We start from the raw sequence: 19,588 nt of genomic DNA, 5'->3' as shown, positions 1-19,588 counted from the left end.
ATGTTGCTGCTTCTGCCCCTGCTCTTTAAGTGAATTCTCTGTCATGGGCCAAGCACAGTAGGAAAGAAAACCTAGGTGGAAAGATATCTGTGCTTGGGCAAAACAGAGTAGAAAGAAGTACTAGAGAGGATCTGGATGTAGAGAGTAATGCTCCTACTCGGTGTCCTTGAAATCTGCATGCCAGGTGAGTGTCAGGCACCGATCTTGACTCCAGTCTGTGTTTGATTTTGGAAATAAGAAGCTGAATTGAAGGAAGTGGGTATGAGACTATATGTAAACTTTGTAACTATTCCCATTTTTTTCTATCATCGGTCCCTCATCACCACTTCTTTCAACCTCTCTTGTTAATTCTCTCTCTTTCAGGTACCCAAAATCTAGCACACTAATCCAGCCCTCCTATCATATGCTCCAGATCTTCTTTTTTGTCAACCAAAGCTGGCAGCACACCAAGGGCTCAGGCTCACAGGGCAAGGACAGACTCATTGCTAGGACACTGCTAAGCACCATTCCTTTTCTGTTGACCTGGTACCAAATTAATTTTAACAAGGAGAGTTGAAGAACTTGCAGATGTTACTGCAGTTGTACATGCATAGCTTTGCATTGGAAGTGCAGGCATTTCCAGTCAGTTTCGGTTAGAATGTGAGTTTTCTTTTTCAAGCTGATATATCCATGAATGTCCTGACCAGGGAAGATGATATATGGGGGTTCTGATCATTATTCAATCTTCCTCACCTTGTGGTTGGTCTCCCTTGGCTCACTCCTTCTTTGCTTCTTCTTTTACCACAATTCTGACTGTTCCCCCACCTCACCACATACAAAGAAGAACCTCCATGCACATATCTCTTCACACTCCTGAATATACTCTCGTATTCATGCTCCTTGGAACAGCTGACACCTTTAGATGTTCATTCCCCCATCCTTGGTCTCAGACTCAGCCTTTCTCAACCAGAATCTGCCATTCTTCCTTGTGGCCTAACCAGGACCTAACCACTCCTGAGTGGGCTCTTCCTGACTGGTCTGCTATCTTTCTAACAGGCTCCCCATTTAGCCCATTCAAATTAATTATTTCAACATTCCTTTATTATTTTTACATTTTCAGCAGCAGATTTCCTCCCACTTTTTCTTCCAAACTGTAGTCTTCCACGTGATTCACCAGAAAGTGTTCCTTCCCTTTAATCCCTTTACTTTGTTGATTGTTGACTTTTCCTCGCTACTGAAACGAAGATCATATACTGGTAGAAAATGTAATTTTCCTTGCCAGAAACTACTATGGCATAAGATAATTTTGCTAGAAGTATAGACAGTAGTATTTACTATATTTGATTTTAGGATATGTGTCTGCAGTTACATTGTACTGGCAAATGTTTTAAATGTGTTCCCTATCAGACCCCAGCCAGGTAGCACATCATCCTGATAGTCCAAGGTTGCAGGTTCAATCCCCAGTCACAGCACATATAGTAATCAATAAATGCATAAATAAGTGGAACCACAAATTGATATATCTATTTTTCTTTCTGTTTCTCTTACCCTTCTTCTCTTTAAAATCAATTATAAGTGTTGGAAGAATTTAAAACATTGAAAATATGTAAAAATAACCTTTTGCCTTTTGTAAATGGTCATCTGTACACACACACACACACATAAATGTGTTGTTAGGGAGACCAGACAGAAGGATAAAATGAGAAAGAGGAACCACTGAGAATGTGCAAGAGAAGAGAGGGCCATGCAGAGGAAGATGGAGTTGGGTGGATGAACCAAAATAATTTTCCTAGATTAAGGCAGGCGACTGTTTCACAGTGCCTTCTGATTTAAAAGATGTTACAAAAGATTGAGGAAGTAAAATAACCTTTCAAAACTATATGATGGCTTTTTAAAGGTAGTATAAAGAAAGCTGAGTTGAAGAAGAACATCTGGAAGCCAGGGAGATAAGAATAAAAATCTGGAAGTCAAGGGCTGGAGTGGAAATGACAGGCAGAGTGGGAGGGTCAGGGTGTGGGAGGCACAACTTTTCTCTGATGTGCAACGTGGATGAGGCAGAGACTTGTCCCTTGGAAGAGGAAGTTGCTATAGAGCACTGAGGAAATAATAAGTTTGCTGAGTTCAGAGATCAAACAGCAGCTCAAAGAGTCAGAACTTTTAGCTACCGGTAAAATGCTGCTTTTGCCACTTCTGTTGCTAACAGATCTCATCCCAGGTGCTGACAACAAGCGTGGACACGAGCATGGTAAGAGTAACTCTGGCTGGAACTCTGGGTGTGGGTGGTCTGGATGAAAGCATGCTGTCCATACCCCTGAGGGTCTGGACCAGCCCGTCTCCAGCCCCCTTCTTCTATTTTGGATGCTGAGCATGGAGCCGGAGGCCCTGGCACAGGCAACTGTTTCTGCCATTTTTCTGTTCAAACTCTATTTCTTTTATTTTTTCCTAGATATTTCTGGTTTTCTTTTCCCCCACCCCCATTCCCTGCTGCTTTTCTCTCTTTTTTTTCACTATTCCTATCCTTCCACTACCCACAGCTCTCCATGGGCCGACCTCTTTCCATGTCATCCAGATATCATCATTTGTCAACAGCACCTGGACACAAAATCAAGGCTCAGGCTGGCTGGAAGATTTGCAGATTCATGGCTGGGATAGCGACTCGGGCACTGCCATTTTCCTGAAGCCTTGGTCCAAGGGCAACTTCAGTGATGCAGAGCTGACTGAGGTGGTGGAAGCATTTCGAGTTTATTTCATCGGATTCAGTCGGCAAATACAAGATCGTGTCAGTGAATTTGAGTTGACATGTGAGTGCTGTTCTCTGATCTGGAGAGATTACCAATAATATCTCTCTCTCTCCCTCTCTCTCTCTCTCTCTCTCTCTCTCTCTCTCTCTATTGGTTCATGCTGCTTCACCCCAGGATCTTTCTATCTCCTTCCCAGTTAATCCAACTGTTTGCACACACATCTATAGAGCAGTCTTCCTCTTAGATTCCATACCTCCACAAGGTATTTTAGATTCTTCCTGCTTCTTGCACCCTTGTCTGATAAAGAACTCCTTTTGTATATAAATATTCTCTCCTAAACCCCAAGGAAGAAGCCCTCACTTTTCCCACCCTGTCCTTGAGTGAACTAAAGTGTGACTTCCTTTGTTTTCAGTCCATCTCAAAAGCATCTCCTCCTCTCAATGTAATTCTCCCATTCATCCTGGAATGTGTACTTACTCCTGACTTCACCACCCTGCTCCTCACATTACCCCCTTCTTCCTTCTCACCCACTGTACTTTACTACAACAGCCTTTTCTCACCACTTATGATATGTTTACTTCTTCCCTGTTATCTTCTATAGAAAGACCTCTGAATAGCTTTGATGGCGTAGCTCAGTGGTTTAGAGAAGTCATCCCCAACCCCCGGGCCGCAAACCGGTACTGGTCTGTGGGCCATTTGGTACCGGTCCCTAGAGAAAGAATAAATAACTTACATTATTTCCGTTTTATTTATATTTAAGTCTGAACAATGTTTAAGTGTTTTCTTGTTTTTTTGTTTTTTTGGGGTTTTTTTTGCATTTTTCTGAAGCTGGAAACGGGGAGGCAGTCAGACAGACTCCCGCATGCGCCTGACCGGGATCCACCCGGCACGCCCACCAGGGGGCAATGCTCTGCCCATCCGAGGGGTTGCTCTGTTGCGACCAGAGCCAGTCTAGCACCTGAGGCAGAGGCCACAAAGCCATCCCCAGCACCCGGGCCATCTTTGCTCCAATGGAGCCTTGGCTGCAGGAGGGGAAGAGAGAGACAGAGAGGAAGGAGAGGGGGAGGGATGAAGAAGCAGATGGGTGCTTCTCCTGTGTCCCCTGGCCGGGAATCGAACCCTGGACCTCCTCATGCCAGGCCGATGCTCTACCACTGAGCCAACCAGCCAGGGCCTGTTTAATTTTTTAAAAAATGACCAGATTCCCTCTGTTACATCCGTCTAACTCACTCTTGAAACTTGTCTTGTAATTTCGAAAATTATATTTAAAAATACCACAGTTTTTACGCCAGTCGCATAATTTTATTTTGTGCATTTATCCATCCCACCCTAAAGGCCGGTCCGTGAAAATATTTTCTGACATAAAACCGGTCCGTGGCCCAAAAAAGGTTGGGGACCACTGGTTTAGAGCACTATCCCAATATGTTAAGTTTGTAGGTTTAACCCCAAGACAGGGCATATAGAAGACTCAAGCAATGGATACATGTATAAGTAGAAAATAATCGATGTTTCTCTCTTTCTCTCTCTTCTTCTCTCTCTCTCTTGCCTCCCTCCTTCCATATCTAAAATCAATCAATCAATAAAAATTAAAAATAAAATTAACAGTCTCTGAATACAGTCATACAACACTTGACATTGAGGACATGTTCTGAGAAATACATTATTAGACAATGTTATTGTTGTATAACTATCATACAGAACACTTAAATATACCTAGATAAGATAACTTATCACACACCTAGGCTATATGGTATATTTATTTGCTTCAAGGCTAATATACTATACAGCACATTACAGTACAAAAAATATGTATCATTAAATCAAACAGAAGAGTAAATTACGCTGGAAACACAAGAGGTATAAGGCTATTGCTCATATAACATGACATACTTTTACAACAGTTTTTGTAAGTAGGAAGCGTACATTCTAAAATTAAAATTAAAAATATAATAAATACATAAACTAGTCACATTACTTATTATCATTATCAAATATTATGTCCTGTACATATTGTACTTTTATTCTCTCAGTGGTTTTTTAACCCAGCATCTCCACAAACACACGAGCAACGCTTTATGCTGTTAACAAATGGACATGATGTCAGAAAGCGATGGGAATTTTTAAGCCTCATTACAATCTATGGGATTACCCTCTTGTACATAGTTTATTATTCACTGAAAGTCATTATGTAGCATGTGACAGTAGTGGAATGGCTTTTGGCTTCTTTCACATCTCAAACGTTTCTGCTCACCCAAATCAAAAGAGTAGGTTCTTTCTCCATCCCTTTTCTCCTTGTTGGCTTTTAAATATCTGTTTCTCTTTTTTCTTCTATCCAGATCCCTTTGAGTTCCAGGGTATAGGTGGCTGTGAGCTGCATTCTGGGGAGACCACTGTAAGCTTCTTGAGAAACGCTTTGGGAGGATTGGATTTCATGAGCCTCCAGAATAATATGTGTGTGCCTGCCAAGGAGGGCGGACGCAGAGCACAGATGTTTTGCGCACTCGTCTCTGAATACCAAGGTCTCCTTAATATCATAGAGACACTCCTCTCAAACACCTGTCCTCGATTTCTCTTGGGTGTTCTCAATGCAGGGAAGGCAGAACTTCAGAGACAAGGTTAGTCCTGTTCTCTCTCCAAGGCTTTTCTATTTCACTTTCCATCACCTCTTTAAATTTTATGGGAGTATTTTTCTAGGAGAGAAAAGCTTAATCAATAAATTTTGGGGTGTTCCAAAGGAGAGGGAGGGTTCACTATCCAAAGTTGTGGGTTTCTGAGTCCCTATGCTCTAGATTAGAGTCATAATGTGACACTGTCCTGCTCCTTTCTACCCCAGTGAAGCCCGAGGCCTGGCTTTCCAGTGGCCCCCCTCCTCTGCCTGGTCATCTGCTACTGGTGTGCCATGTCTCAGGATTTTACCCCAAACCTGTATGGGTGATGTGGATGAGGGGTGAGCAGGAGCATCCAGAAACTCGTCAAGGTGACATCTTGCCCAATGCTGATGGGACGTGGTATCTCCGAGTAACCCTGGACGTTGTGGCTGGGGAGGAGGCTAACCTGAATTGCCGAGTAAAGCACAGCAGCTTGGGAGGCCAGGACATCGTCCTCCACTGGGGTGAGAAGAACTGTCCCTGGCTGGATATGGGAGGAGATGATCCACAAACATGTAGGGAGGGGCAAGCAAAATGGTGAGACTTAATGGATGTGATCAAGAAGCAAGGAGGGAGAGAGGGTAAAAAGGAAAGAAGGAGGAAAAACAAGAGGGATAAAGACATAGGTGACCTAGGCAGCAGTTTTCAACTGGTGTGCCACAGGATTTTTAAAACACTCAGTACTTGACTATTTAGTAATGAGTGCTGAACTCTTTGTTTCTTAGATTGCCTTATTTTAAAAAAATGACAACATCCAACAAAATAATATCCATTTGGTGTACATGGATCAAACTTTACTTATTTTTCTAATCAGATCAGCTTAAAATATATTTTGGTGGGGTGCCACAGAATTTTAGTAATTAGTGTGTGTCACCAAATAAAAAAAATTGAAAATCACTCACCTGTTACAAAGAAGATAAGAATTATGGGCCTATAAATTGAGTGACATGAGACAAGAAGAAATGATTGAAGATAGGTATGGATGATTGTGTTAGAGAATCTGAGAGTGGAAGTTGGCCATGCATTTACATCAAAAGCAGCTAAGTGATGGAGCTGACACTCAGGTGAGCAAAAGAAGGGCAAGAAGAGTCAGAGAATGAGTTTTGCAGTGACATCTGTGTGTCTTCTTTCAATTGTCAGGACATCCTACCTACACGATGGTGATAATTTTGGCAATAATATTGCCCACCTTCATTCTTTTGATATGTCTTACATTATGGTACTTGAGGCGAAGGTATGTTTTTAAAAATCTTTCTTTTCTGTTCACCTCCCACTCTTTTATACCATTTTTATTTATTTATATCACTTCAGCCTCTATCTTCCTTTCAATTATTTTTTAATTTATTGGGTTAACATGGTTCACCAAACTATACAGGTTTCAAATGTACAACTCAATATACCACCATCTGCACTCCATATCCTGCTTCCTCTCCCCAGCTCAGTCTCATTCTGCCCCACTCCGCTCCCTCTGCCCCCCTCCCCTCCCTCTACCCTCCGCCTCCTCTCTCCACCCCCTTTCTCTCTGCCTACTGCCACCCTGTTGTCTGTATCTATGTCTTACCTGTTTATGTTTTGGGCTAATCCCTTCACCTTCTTTGATCCAGTCCCCTCTTCCCCTGTCCCTCTGACAGCTGTCCATCTGCTCCCTGTGTCCCTGCCTCTGCACTTTCCCCCACTTCCCACCTATTTATGTAAATCTCTTTTTTAACTGTGGTAAAGTATGCATGACATGAAAGTTATTATCTCAGTCATTTTTAAATGCATAGCTTAACAGTATTAATTACACTTCCATTTTGTGCAATTAATCTCTACTACTCTTTTCATGTAGAACAGTGGTAGTCAACCTGGTCCCTACCGCCCACTAGTGGGTGTTCCACCTTTCTTGGTGGGCAGTAGCAGAGCTACCAAAGTATAAATAAAAAGATAGATTTAAGTTGTTTTACAAAGATTTATTCTGCCAAACTTAGCAAAAATCTGACATAAAGTACTTGATAAGTAATTATTATTATATGCTTTAACTTGCTGTAAGACTGCTTTATAAATTTTAAAAAGTAAAGTTACTTCCCTACTTTATAAATCACCATTACTGTGGAACTGGTGGGCAGTTAGAAAATTTTACTACTAACAGAGACACAAAATTGGGCGGTAGGTATAAAAAGGTTGACTACCCCTGATCTAGAAAAACTATAGTTGTATACCCATTAAACAACATCTTATCATTTTCTGGTCTTCTAGGCCCAGGCAACCAACATTCCATTTTCTGCCTATATAAATTTGACTACTCTACATACCTCATGTCAGCGGAATCATTATTTGTTGTTTTTTTATGACTGGATTATTTTATTTAGCATAATGTACTTATGATTCAGCTATGTTGTAGCATGTGTCAGAATTTATTTTCTTTTTAAAGAACACTGAATAATATTCTATTGTATTTATATAACATGTTTGTTTATCTATTCACCTGGCGATGGATATCTGGGTTGATTCTATCTTTTGGTCATTATGAATAATTCTGGTATGAAACAGGTGTGCTAATATATCTTATGTAGAGCTAAAACTGCGTGTGTTCTTAATAGGTCATATCAGAATATCCAGTGAGATTTCATCATGTCTCCTTTCCCATTTGGAATAAATACCTAGAAGACCAGAAGCTCAAGTTGTCAGCACAGGAGTCAAATGTCATCATATTTAATAAAATAATTATCATATTTTATCAACTCAGAGTTTTCATAGGTTGTGAGATATATCATAATTTACACAGTAGCAGAAAAAGAATTAAGAACTATAAATGGTATTAATAGTGGACTCCAACTAGATTTCAGAGATGTAAGATAGGAGAAAGAATGTATCTTATAATAGATAAAGTACAGATGGTCCCCGACTGACATTTTTTTACTTTATAATGATGTGAAAGCAATACATATTTAGTAGAAATGATACTTGAATTTTTATTCTTTCCTTAGCTACCCACATGTGTTGTAAAGTACTGTACCCCAGATGCCGAAAAGTACTGTACCTCACTTCTGCGGGTTTATATAAAGACACTGTAAAGCCAGTAGCCACGGCCGCTATCACAGCAGCCTGGCCCATACAGGTTCGCATTGGATTCAGACAGTAAAGAAACAATGGAGACATAAACTGATGGGCCATCATCTTTAATCCTAGCTTGCACCCGGCAGGCAAGCGAAAACACACACTGGGCTCCAAAACCCACTCACATTCAGTGCTCACAAAGCTACTGACTTATCCGAGTTTCCTAGAATCAAAGGTTTCTAGCTCACCAGACTTATTCACCTCTGTTCCCCATCTCTTTCCTTCTCCGTGCACAAACTCTGCACAAACTGGCTTCTCACTCAACACTCCGCCATCTTGGCTGCTTCTCCTAGCCTTCTCCACATGACCTTTCTCTGCTCTCTTCTCTGCTTTCTCCTCACTAATGCTAATCTCAGGAACCAAGAGCGCAAGCTCTCGTTCTGCCCCCATTTTATAGTGTAGAAATCAAAACCTTTAACCCAATATACAAAATAGGGAAGTCTCTAATACAAACTCATTGAGGCATGATAGGATTGTACCATCCCACATCATAAAGGGTGGGAAAGGCTTAGTCCCAAAACCAAGCCCCAGGCCACAAGTATCCTGCCTGTCCACCGCCCATGCCCAACACACATTAATATCACCTGGGCAACAACTTCCACGTGGGCAGTGCCATCTTTAACAAAGTGAGCATAATATATTTTATCTGCCCAACAGACATGAAGTCCAGATGAATTTTGAAGGGTTTTATTAAAGGAGGAGATTTATTAAATATGCTGGCTGAATATGGCTGACATGGGGCATTTGCAGACCCCGTGTGCATAAATTGTGTGCATAAATATATTTCAGAGCCTGGATATATACCCTTGATCACACACAGGCTGAGTGGAGCATGACATCATGGCACAAGCTTACAACATTTTTTAGGGGATACACAAAAACATTAAGATTTTTAAGGTGATATAATCAAAGATATTTACAGAGCTTTCAGTGTCTCTCTCTCCTCCTTTGCTTAGAGGTATTTTACTCTCAGGATTCCAGGAAAGAAGGTATGTAAATTTTGTCTCTTATTAAAAGGTAAAAGAAGTTCCTCAGTTAACCTTTATTCGATAGTTAGAACTAAATGACCCACTGTCTTTGCAAGCCAGAAACTTCTACATTCTTTTCCCTCCCCTCCCCTCCCCTCCCCAAAGGAAGGACAGGACAGAAAAGCCTCATCTTTTCTCCTAGAATATCAATATTAGTTTTGCAGCTTTTTGGTACCTTACTACGCATGGAGTCACGAAGTCATGAGGACAAACCACCAATATTCTACTGTGTGCTTATTGTGTTAGATGATATTGCCCACATGTAGGCTAATGTGTTTTAAGCATGTTTAAGGTATGCAAAGTTTAGTTTGCTATGGAGTAAACTACTTACATTAAGTGCTTTTTTATTTTTATTTTTAGCAAGAGAGAAGAATAGACAGGGACAGACTGGAAAGGAAGTGAGAAGCATGAACTCGAAGTGGTAATACCTTAGTTGCTCATTGATTGATTTTTCCTATGTACCTTTACTGGGAGGCTCTAGCTGAAACTCTGACCCCTTGCTCAAGTCAGCAAGTTTGGGCTTAAGCCAGTGACCTTTAGGTCTGCCAGTAACCATGTGGTCATGTGTATGATCCCACACTCAAGCTTGTGAACTAGCATTCAAGCTGGTGAGCCCGCATTAAAGCCAGGTGAAACTGTACTCAAGCTGGTGACCTTGGGGTTTCAAACCTAGGTCTTCAGCATCCCAGGCTGATGCTCTATGCAACCACCTAGTCAGGTGCATTGTAAAACCAGTAGCCACTGCCACCATCATAGCTGCCTGCCCTGTGCAGGTTTGCATTTGATTAGGACAGTTGGTAATGAAACAACGAAGCCAAAAACTAGTGGGTCATTCCCTTAAACCTAGTTTGCACCCAGAGGGCAAGTAAAAACACACACTTGGATCCAAAACCTACTCATTCAGTGCTCACAAAGATACTGACTTATTCGAGTTTCCTAGAATCAAAGGTTTCTACCTCACTAGCCTTATTCACCTCTGTTCCCCAACTCCTTCTCTCTGCACAAACTCTGCACAAACTGGCTTCTCCTTCAGCATTCTGTCATCTTGGCTGCTTCTCCTAGCCTCCTCCACATGGCCTTTCTCTGCTCTCTTACAGTATGGGCTCCTCCTAGAACGTAATCACTCTTCTCCCGGAACAACATGATCTCTCTTTCCTTTAAAGCCTTTTGGCATGAAAGCCCTCCCCCAACACATATTAACATAATCATGCCCATCCCAAGCAATCACCTGGGTGATGGGCTTCCACGAGGGCAGCACCATCTTTAACACAGTGAGAATAATATATTTTATCTGCTCAACATGCATTAAAAGCTTTTTTGACATACAGTATTTTCCATTTACAATGGATTTTATGGCATGTTTCTACATTGTAGATCAAAAAGCTTCTGTATATAATTTAATGGTGAAGTATCTTTGTCTTCCTGTTTCAAAATATTTTTTCTACTTGTGCTGAAATAACATTTGCCAAAGTAAGCTAACTAAAATTATGCTGGAATAGTTGTGTTTGCAGAGATACCAATCATTTTAATGTGATTTCTCTGTCATTATCTAGATGACTTTCTAACCTTCAAGGCCATTTGTGATGCTTCTTTCTCTTTCCCTAGCTCTACAATGGAAGTATCTTCCCTTGTCTGGTGTCATGCAGAGATCCATTTTACTCCATGTCCTCAACATAGCAGTGACTTGTTTTTTTTTTGTATTTGAAAGTCGCTTGAGGGAAAGCTTGTTCTAAATGGATCTCTGGCAAGATTTTTAACTTGCATATGTATTGGTTCAGTAAAATTATCTGAGTTGATATAGCTACCATGTTAATAGGTTTCTTCAAAATTACTTCCTTCCTCCTTTTATTCTTTATATTTGATATTTTACATTTCCCTTTTATTATCAATAAAGTATTTCTTATATAGCAAATATATATATATATATATATATCATGTTCTCCTCTTTTATGCCCTGAACCCCTCTGGAAAACACCCTCATGTTCATACTATAACTATAGTTTATCTACAAAGATTTATCTGAATATGATTCTGCTCGCTAATTTCTTAGAATGAATGAGATGTAGGATGTGTGAGGGATAATAGTGCAAGAAAGTTATTAAATAGACAAGTCAGAATCAAGAGGGCTTTTCTTGCCTTCAGGGACTTGGAGATCTATGGTGCATCAATTCATTTTGATCTTTGATTTATCTATTTCATTTATTTATTTTGCTTATTCTAGTGGTAGGATTCAGATAATTTAACAACAGGTTCTCTGCCCTAATAATCCTTTTAAGTATTAAAAATGATATAACAAAAGGTATTTTATTATTTTATGCATTTATAATTAAATAAGAACAACAAAAGAGGTACATAAAACTAGATTATATTAGAAGAAACAGTTTTTAAATATTCATGAAAAAATTGAATAATACTAGACAAAAAGCAATACAACTGTTATTTAAAATATTTTCAGCCTGACTAGGTGGTGGTACAGTGAATAGAGCATTAGACTGGGATGCAGAGGACCAAGGTTTGAAACCCTGAGTTTGTCAGCTTGAATGTGGGCTCATTTGGTTTGAGCAAGGTTCACCAGCTCGTGCATGGTATTGCTGGCTTGAGCATGGGATCATAGACATAATCCCATGGTCTCTGCCTTGAGCCCAAAGGTGGCTTTCTTGAAGCCCAAGGTTGCTGGTTTGAGCTCAAGGTCACTGGCTTGAGTAAGGGTTCACTCGATCTGCTGTGGTCTCCCTCCCCAGTCAAGGTACATATGAAAAAATCAATAAACAACCCAGATGCCACAATAAAGAATTGATGCTTTTCATCTCTATTTTTCCTATCTGTTTGTCTCTCTGTCTCACTTTCTCTGTCTCTGTCACAGTAAATAAATAAGTAAATTAATTAATTAATAATAAAAAGATATTTCTATATTGCTTTATGATTAGCATCCTCACTTGCAATATTTTTACCTATGGATGGAATGAACATTACCACGGATGCTTATAATATGATGTTGCACAGATGAATGTTAAAAAAGAGTAAAGAATGTTAACTTGTGATTTCCACATTGAGTGACTGCCCAGGATTCCACATTGGATAGAACCCTGATTACAAATGCCATTTTAACAACCAGTTTGCCAAACAATAAAAAATTAGGTAGCAGTTCTGATGAACCAGTGTAAACTGGCTGAATACTACCACTGGCTTATTACATAGTTTTCTAAAATCACTACTTAAAAATCCAAATTCATTTGATTAGAACAGCAGCAGGAGAAAGGTGGAAAGCATTTGAATTTATTTTGTAAAGAATTTAAAAAGGGAAGTCAGAGCAAGCAGAACTTTTGGAGAAGTGAGGACTGGAAGCTTTTCTCCCAGCTCAAAATTTTAAGACAATGTCAACTTTAGAAGTTGAGATTGGAAGGAAATGGCTGAAAATATAGGTTTATTCTCTAGGCATTAGAATAGTGGATTACTTCTCCAGAATGCATTAAACTCCACCTCATCTGGTAGAGTAGGCCTGTTGTATGCTTTACTGCACCCTCAGCTACAGTGGAGGGCCCTAAATAATCCATGTTTCTTGGAGTGTGGACTATGAGTCACCACCAGCAGCAGTACCTATGAGTTTGTTAGAAAATATAATTTTCAGACCCCACTATAACTTACTACAAAAGAACCCAAAAAAGAAAACTAAAAAGTTGTGTATTAACAAGGCTTTCAGATTATTCTGATATACATTTAAGTTTGAGAACTCCTGATCTAAAGATTTCTCAGCCTTTTACTATTGACATTTGGGGGCAGATGATTCTTTGTTATGGAGGGTTGTCCTATGCACAATACAAATTTTAGCAGCATCTCTACTTACAACATGCCAGTAGTACATTTCCAATTTTAGCTACTATGTATATCTTCAGATACTGCCAAATATCCTTTAGAGAGTAAAGTCAACTTCTGATGGAAGCTTGCTTAATTGGAATAACATGTTCACAGTTTGTATGTGACCTGATTTGGTCCAAACCAGCTAACACTGACCGATTATATTTGATGGATGAGAAAAGATGGGGTTTTTTTTTGTCTGGATGGTATACCAACTTCAAAGCTCAAAATTGCCACAGAATTATTTTCCATGAGTAAAGCCAACCAGGAATAAAGCGCACAAATAAACAGAATGATGAATTGACAGAGCCAATGATCAAATCCTGCTCTTCATGGAGATTAGGCTACTTCTGGATACCGTAGTTATATATATAAATTCAGCTTTCATTGTTCCTTTTAAATCAATTTAGTTTAATCTTTAAATTCCTTGAAAATTCTGATTTCTTTGCCATCTCATGACTTGCAACAGTCTTTTCATGTTGTTCTTAAATTTTCTTTATTCTTCTTAACCTCCTTCCTCTCCCCCAAATCATCATCTTTCCGATGTAGTTTCCTGAACTCATAATTTTCCTCTAAGTGTCCTCAGCTTGGAACGTGTTAATTTACTCATGATTTTCATATGACTTCTAAATAAATGACTTTTAGGAAGACAATTTCAGTTTCATGATACATGAGCTTTTCAAGTTATTCTTTTTTTTCTTTTTTGACGATAGTGTTTGTGCATCGATATGTTTCTGTGATTTTTGCTAATGCATAAAAATATGTTTAAAATATTTATAACTGGCTCCTAGTATCTATAAAATTAACTTAGAAACTTTTATATTTTATCTTTAGTTCCTCTTGGATAGTTTATACATACTTTTATGACATAATAAAAGTATGTTTTAAGTCATACTTTTATGACTTTTATGACATAAATATGAAAAATTGAATTGTTTATTTTGATCCTTTATTGCATTGTCTTGCCCACCTGCACTATGAGCTCTAGTACTGATCAGTAGAACTGACAGCTGACATTCTCATCTGTTTAAATATATCAGATAAGAATTATTCAGGATTTAATATTAGTTATTATAATTACTGTTAAGAGTTTGTGAATATTTTTATAAAATTAAAAACATTTTCTTTCAATTTGCTAAATATTTATCATTATTATTGTTACTATGAATAGCTATTGAATTTTATTAGGTGCTTATTCTGCCTCTCTTTAAATAACAAGATATTTTATATTTTGTCCTTAATATAGTAAATCACATTTATTAATAATCAAATGGTAAAATAAAATTGTGTTTCTATAACACATCTCTCTTGTTCTTAATGTATGTATATGAATTTAGTTGGTAATATTTTGTTTATAGTATATTGTTACTTATTATCTGTAACGGTCCTGTTAAATAATTCTATTAAAAATTGTTTGCCTCATGAATTGAATCAAGAAATATTTTCCATATTTCTGTTTTCAGAGATGGTTTGTGTGTTGTTTTACTGTTACTATTTTGTATAATTCACCTGTGAAGTCATATATGTTGGAACATAATTTTTTGAGTAGGGTGTAAACCTCACAGCTAATTAAAAAATAAATATATCTTTATTCAAATTATATACTTATTTTTGTGTCATACTTGTTATGTTGTGTTTTTCAAGAATTTGTCCAAGTATTCAATGTCCAATTTATTGTTGGCACTGTGCATAATATTTATTAGTTATCACATTAATATCTGGAGGGTTCACAGTTATGTACCCTTTTTCCAGGTCTTGAAATTTATTCTCTTTCTCATATTTTCTTTCTCTTTCTAATTTTGACAGGTATTTAACAATTTTATAATTTTTCAAAAACGGAGCTTTGGCTTTGATAGGTGTTTCTATAAGCATATTATTTCCTTTTTCTGCCAATAGTTATTTGGTTTCTTAATTAAATTTATTGAGGTGACATTAGTAAATGAAACTATATAGGATTAAAGTATAAGTTCTATAATACTTTATCTGTATATTGCCTTGTGTGTTCACAACCCAAAGTCAAATCTTATTCCATCACAACATACTTGAATCCCTTTAACTCATATTACTCTCCCACCTCCTTCTCTCTGGTAACCAACCACCATACTATTGTCTGTGTCTATGAGTTTTTGTTTGTTTTTCTTGTTTATTTGTTGCTTCAGTTTTATGTCCCAAATGTAAACGAATGAGATCATATAGTTCCTGACTTTTTCTGACTGACTTACTTTGCTTAGCACAATATTCTCAAAATCTACTTATGTTGTTGTAAATGACAATATTTCATTTTCTTCTATGTCTGAGTAATATTCCATTGTGTATTGGTACTATGTCTTTTTTATCCAATTATCTATCAAATGACACCTTGGTTATTTCCATGTCTTGGGCACCATGAATAATGTTGTAATGAACTTACAGGTGTATAAATCATTGCAAATAAATAATTTCAAAATTTTTGTGTAGATGCCTAGAAGTGGAATACTGGGTCGTATGGTAACACTATTCTTAATTTTTTGAGGAACCTTCACACTATTTTCCATAGTGACTACTAGTTTTTATTTCCACCAGAAGTGAATGAGGGTTTATTGTTCTCCACAACTTCTTCAACTCTTATTATTACTTGTTTCGTTAGTAATAACGAAACATATTGTAACAGTGTGAGGTGCTATCTCACCATAGTTTTGATTTTCATTTCCTTAATGGGTAGTGAAGTTGACATTCATATACCTTTTGGCCGTTTGTATGTTTTCTTGGGAAAAATGTCTGTTCATGTCCTCTGCTCATTTTTTATTGAATTGTTTGTTCTTTGGTGTTGATTTGTTTAAGTTCTTTACCCTTTTTGGATTTAAACCCCTTTTCAGAGATATTTAAAAATATCTTCTCTCATTTGGTTGGCTTTTCTATTGTTTGCTGGTAGTCTGTTTCACTATACAGAAACTTTTTAGTTTGATGTAGTTCCATTCATTTATTTTTGCCTTTATTTCTCTTGCTTTGGGGTCAAATGCATAAAATCCACTCTAAGACCAAGGTTCATAAGTATAGTTATTCAAGTTTTATTTATATAATTTCTTCTTTCTGGTCTTATATTTAGGTTTTTAATCAGTTTGAGTTCATTTTTGCATGTGGGGACTAACAGTATTCTGTATCATTCCTTTTACATGTGGTTTCCAATTTCTCAGCACAATTTGAAGAGACTTTTTTTCTTCATTTTGTGTTTTTGGCTCCTTTGTCAAAAATTATTTTCCTTATACAAGTGGTTTTATTTCAGGACTCTCAATTTTTTCCATTGGTCAATGTAATTTATTGCCAATACCATGTTCTTTTATCCTAGCTCTGTGGTATAATTTGAAGTCAAGTAGTGTGATACCTCTGGCTTCATTTTCTTTTTTCACTTTGCATTGGTTATTCAGGATCTTTGTGATTGTATAAAAATCTGATGATTTCTTGTTCTATTTCTTTAAAAAAAATGACATTGGAATTTTAATGGGAATTACATTAAATCTGTATATTGCTTTTGGTAATATAGCCATTTCAACTATGCTGATTCTTTCAATCCATAAACATCGAGTATCTTTTCATTGCATTGCATATTTATCATTGTTTTTAATACAGATTTATAGTTTTCAGTAAATAGGTACTGCACATACATCCTTAAGTTTATTCCTAAATATTTTATTATTTTTGTTGCAATTTTAAAACAAAATGGAGTTTTTAAATTTTATTTTTTAAGAATTCATTGTTGGCATATAAGAAAGCAGCAGATTTTTTAAAATATTTTGGCACATTACAGTATTTATTGTTTTTAAGAGTTTTGGGGGGTTTTCTGTATACAGAATCATGTCATCTGCAAAAGTGACACTTTTACTTCTTCTTTTCTGATTTGGATGCCTTTATTTCCTTTATTGGACTGATTGCTCTGTCTAGAACTGCCAAAATTATGTTGAATAAGAGTGATATGAGTAAACAACCTTGTTTTTTTCTGATTTTAGAGAAAAAGCTTTCAATTTTTTACAATGGAGTATAATATTGGCTGAGGGTTTTCATACTTGACCTTTACTATGTTGAGATACTTTTCTTCTATACATCACTTATAGAGTTTTTCAATCATAAATAAATGTTGTATTTTATCAAATGCCTTTTCCTCATCTATTGATAGGATCATTTTTTTGCCCTGTATTTGGTTAACATGGTGTATTATATTGATTGATTTAGATGTGTTGAACCATTCTCATGCCCAGAAAAAAATCCCACTGAACTGTGATGTATTATTTTTCTAAGGTATTTTTATATTCAATTTGCTATTTTTTGTTTAAGATTTTTGCATCTGTATTCATCAGAGATATTTGTAGCTTTATATTTTGTGTTTTCCTTGTCACATGCTGAAATCAGGGTTATGTTTGTCTCATAAAATGTGTTAAAAAGTATTGCCTTTACTTCAATTTTCTAGAAGAGTTTGAGAAAGATAGGTACCAAATCTTCTTTGAACGTTTCTAAAATTCACTAGTAAAGCCATCTGGTCATGACCTTTTATGTCAGGGATAATTTATTGCATTTGTTTCAATTTCCTCACTGTTTATTGGTTTATTTAGGTTTTGCAATATCTTATGATTTAGTCTAAGAAGGTTATATAGTTCTAGGAAGGTATCCATTTTTTATGAATCATTTATTTTGGTGGCATGTAGCCTCTCACAATATTCTAGTATGATCCTTTGTATATCTATGATGTGTATAGTAACTTCCTCTTTATTTCTGATTATGTTTATATGAGTTGTTTCTCCTTTATCTTTAGTAAAACTAGTCAGGGGTGTTTCTATTTATTTTTTAAGATGTAGTGTTAGATTATTTATTTGGAATACCTCTTATTTCTTGATATAAGCCTGGAATGATATAAACTTCTCTCTTATTACTGCTCTCATTGGATCTCAGAAGTTTTAATATGTTGTATTGTCATTCATATTTGTGTCTATATATCTTTCAATTTCTTCTTTGTTTTTTCTTTGACCTGGTCATTTTTTAATAGTATGTTGTTTAATTTGAACATTTCTGTGGGTTTCTTTAATTGCTTCAATTCTAATCTCAAAGTCTTGTGGTCAGAGAATATGCTTGGTATAAGTTAAACCTTTTATAATTTGTTGAGTCTAGTTTTGGGACCCAACATATAATTGAGCTTTATGAATGTCCAATGTGCCTTGGAGAAGAATGTATGATCTAATGTTCTGTGATAAAAGGCTCTGTAAATGTCAGTTATGTCCATTTGGTTTAACATAAAATTTAAGGCCAATATTGTTTTATTGATTTTTTTTAAATCATTTATTTAGAGCTGTCATTGGAGTATTAAGTTTCCTAACTATGATTGTTTTTCTGTCTCTTTCTCCTTTTATTCTTGTGAGTACTTGCTTTACATATTTTGTTTCCCTATGATTCAGTGAAAATATACTAAGAAGTGTTATGTTTTTTTGCTTTTGTGTCTTCTTTATTATATAAAATGTCCATAAAAAATCTGTACTCAAAAAAGTTATAAGATTCTAAAGAAAAATTAAGGAAGATACCAAAAAGTGGAAAAATATATTGTTTTCATAATTAGAGAAAATTAATATTATTAGAATGTCCATACTACCCAAAGCAATCTATAGATTATATTAAATTCTTATCAAGACATCAATGATATTCTTTGAGGAACTGGAACAAATATTCTAAAAATGGATATGGAACTACAAAAGACCCCAATAGCTACAGCAATCTTGAGAAAGAAGAATGAGGTTGGAGGAAGCATGCCACTTAATATTGAACTTTACGACAAGGCCATAGAAATCAAAACAACAGAATACTCGCATAAAAACAGACATATATCTTAATGGAACAGAACAGAGACCTCAGAAAAGAAGCCATGCCTTGATGGCCAAATAATTTTTCTTTTGATTCTGAAAGTACATTTATTAAAGTTGGGTACAGTAAAACAGAGAGGGGCTAAGGACAGAAGAAACAACATGAGAGGGCCCAGACACAGCTGTTTTGCTCTCTAGAAATGTTATAGAAAAAAAATGTGCATAGATAGGGCTGCTTTGGCTTACTGGAAGTAAATGTCACAGTGGCAGAAGTGAGTCAAGGTAGTGCTATTATTTGCTTACTGATAAGTCAGAGAAAACAAAACTCGGGAGAAAGGTTCAGGATGAAGTTCTGAGAGAGCCACTACTGAGGATGGAAGGGCTCAAAGGACTGACTTAATCAGTTTATAAAGTAACAACCA

General features: G+C 36.8%; 1 protein-coding gene across 2 annotated transcripts; it reads left to right on the top strand.

The window, feature by feature from the left end:
* Positions 1-2,060: 2,060 nt before the first annotated feature.
* On the top strand, positions 2,061-11,371 carry LOC136330549 (T-cell surface glycoprotein CD1b-like). Of its 2 annotated transcripts, XM_066267506.1 has the most exons (6): positions 2,061-2,224; positions 2,514-2,780; positions 5,057-5,335; positions 5,554-5,832; positions 6,509-6,602; positions 7,948-11,371. In XM_066267506.1, the coding sequence occupies exons 1-6, from the start codon at positions 2,152-2,154 to the stop codon at positions 7,967-7,969; spliced, it is 1,014 nt and encodes a 337-aa protein (XP_066123603.1). In that variant the 5' UTR covers positions 2,061-2,151; the 3' UTR covers positions 7,970-11,371. The 2 variants fall into 2 exon arrangements, with proteins under 2 accessions (XP_066123603.1, XP_066123604.1); XM_066267507.1 differs by lacking the exon at positions 5,057-5,335.
* Positions 11,372-19,588: the final 8,217 nt, after the last annotated feature.

Source organism: Saccopteryx bilineata, chromosome 3 (assembly GCF_036850765.1).
Source record: "Saccopteryx bilineata isolate mSacBil1 chromosome 3, mSacBil1_pri_phased_curated, whole genome shotgun sequence".
In the NCBI taxonomy this organism is placed as follows: Eukaryota; Metazoa; Chordata; class Mammalia; order Chiroptera; family Emballonuridae; genus Saccopteryx; species Saccopteryx bilineata.
Note: the sequence above shows the minus strand (reverse complement) of the source record. Positions and strands in the feature narration are given on the sequence as shown.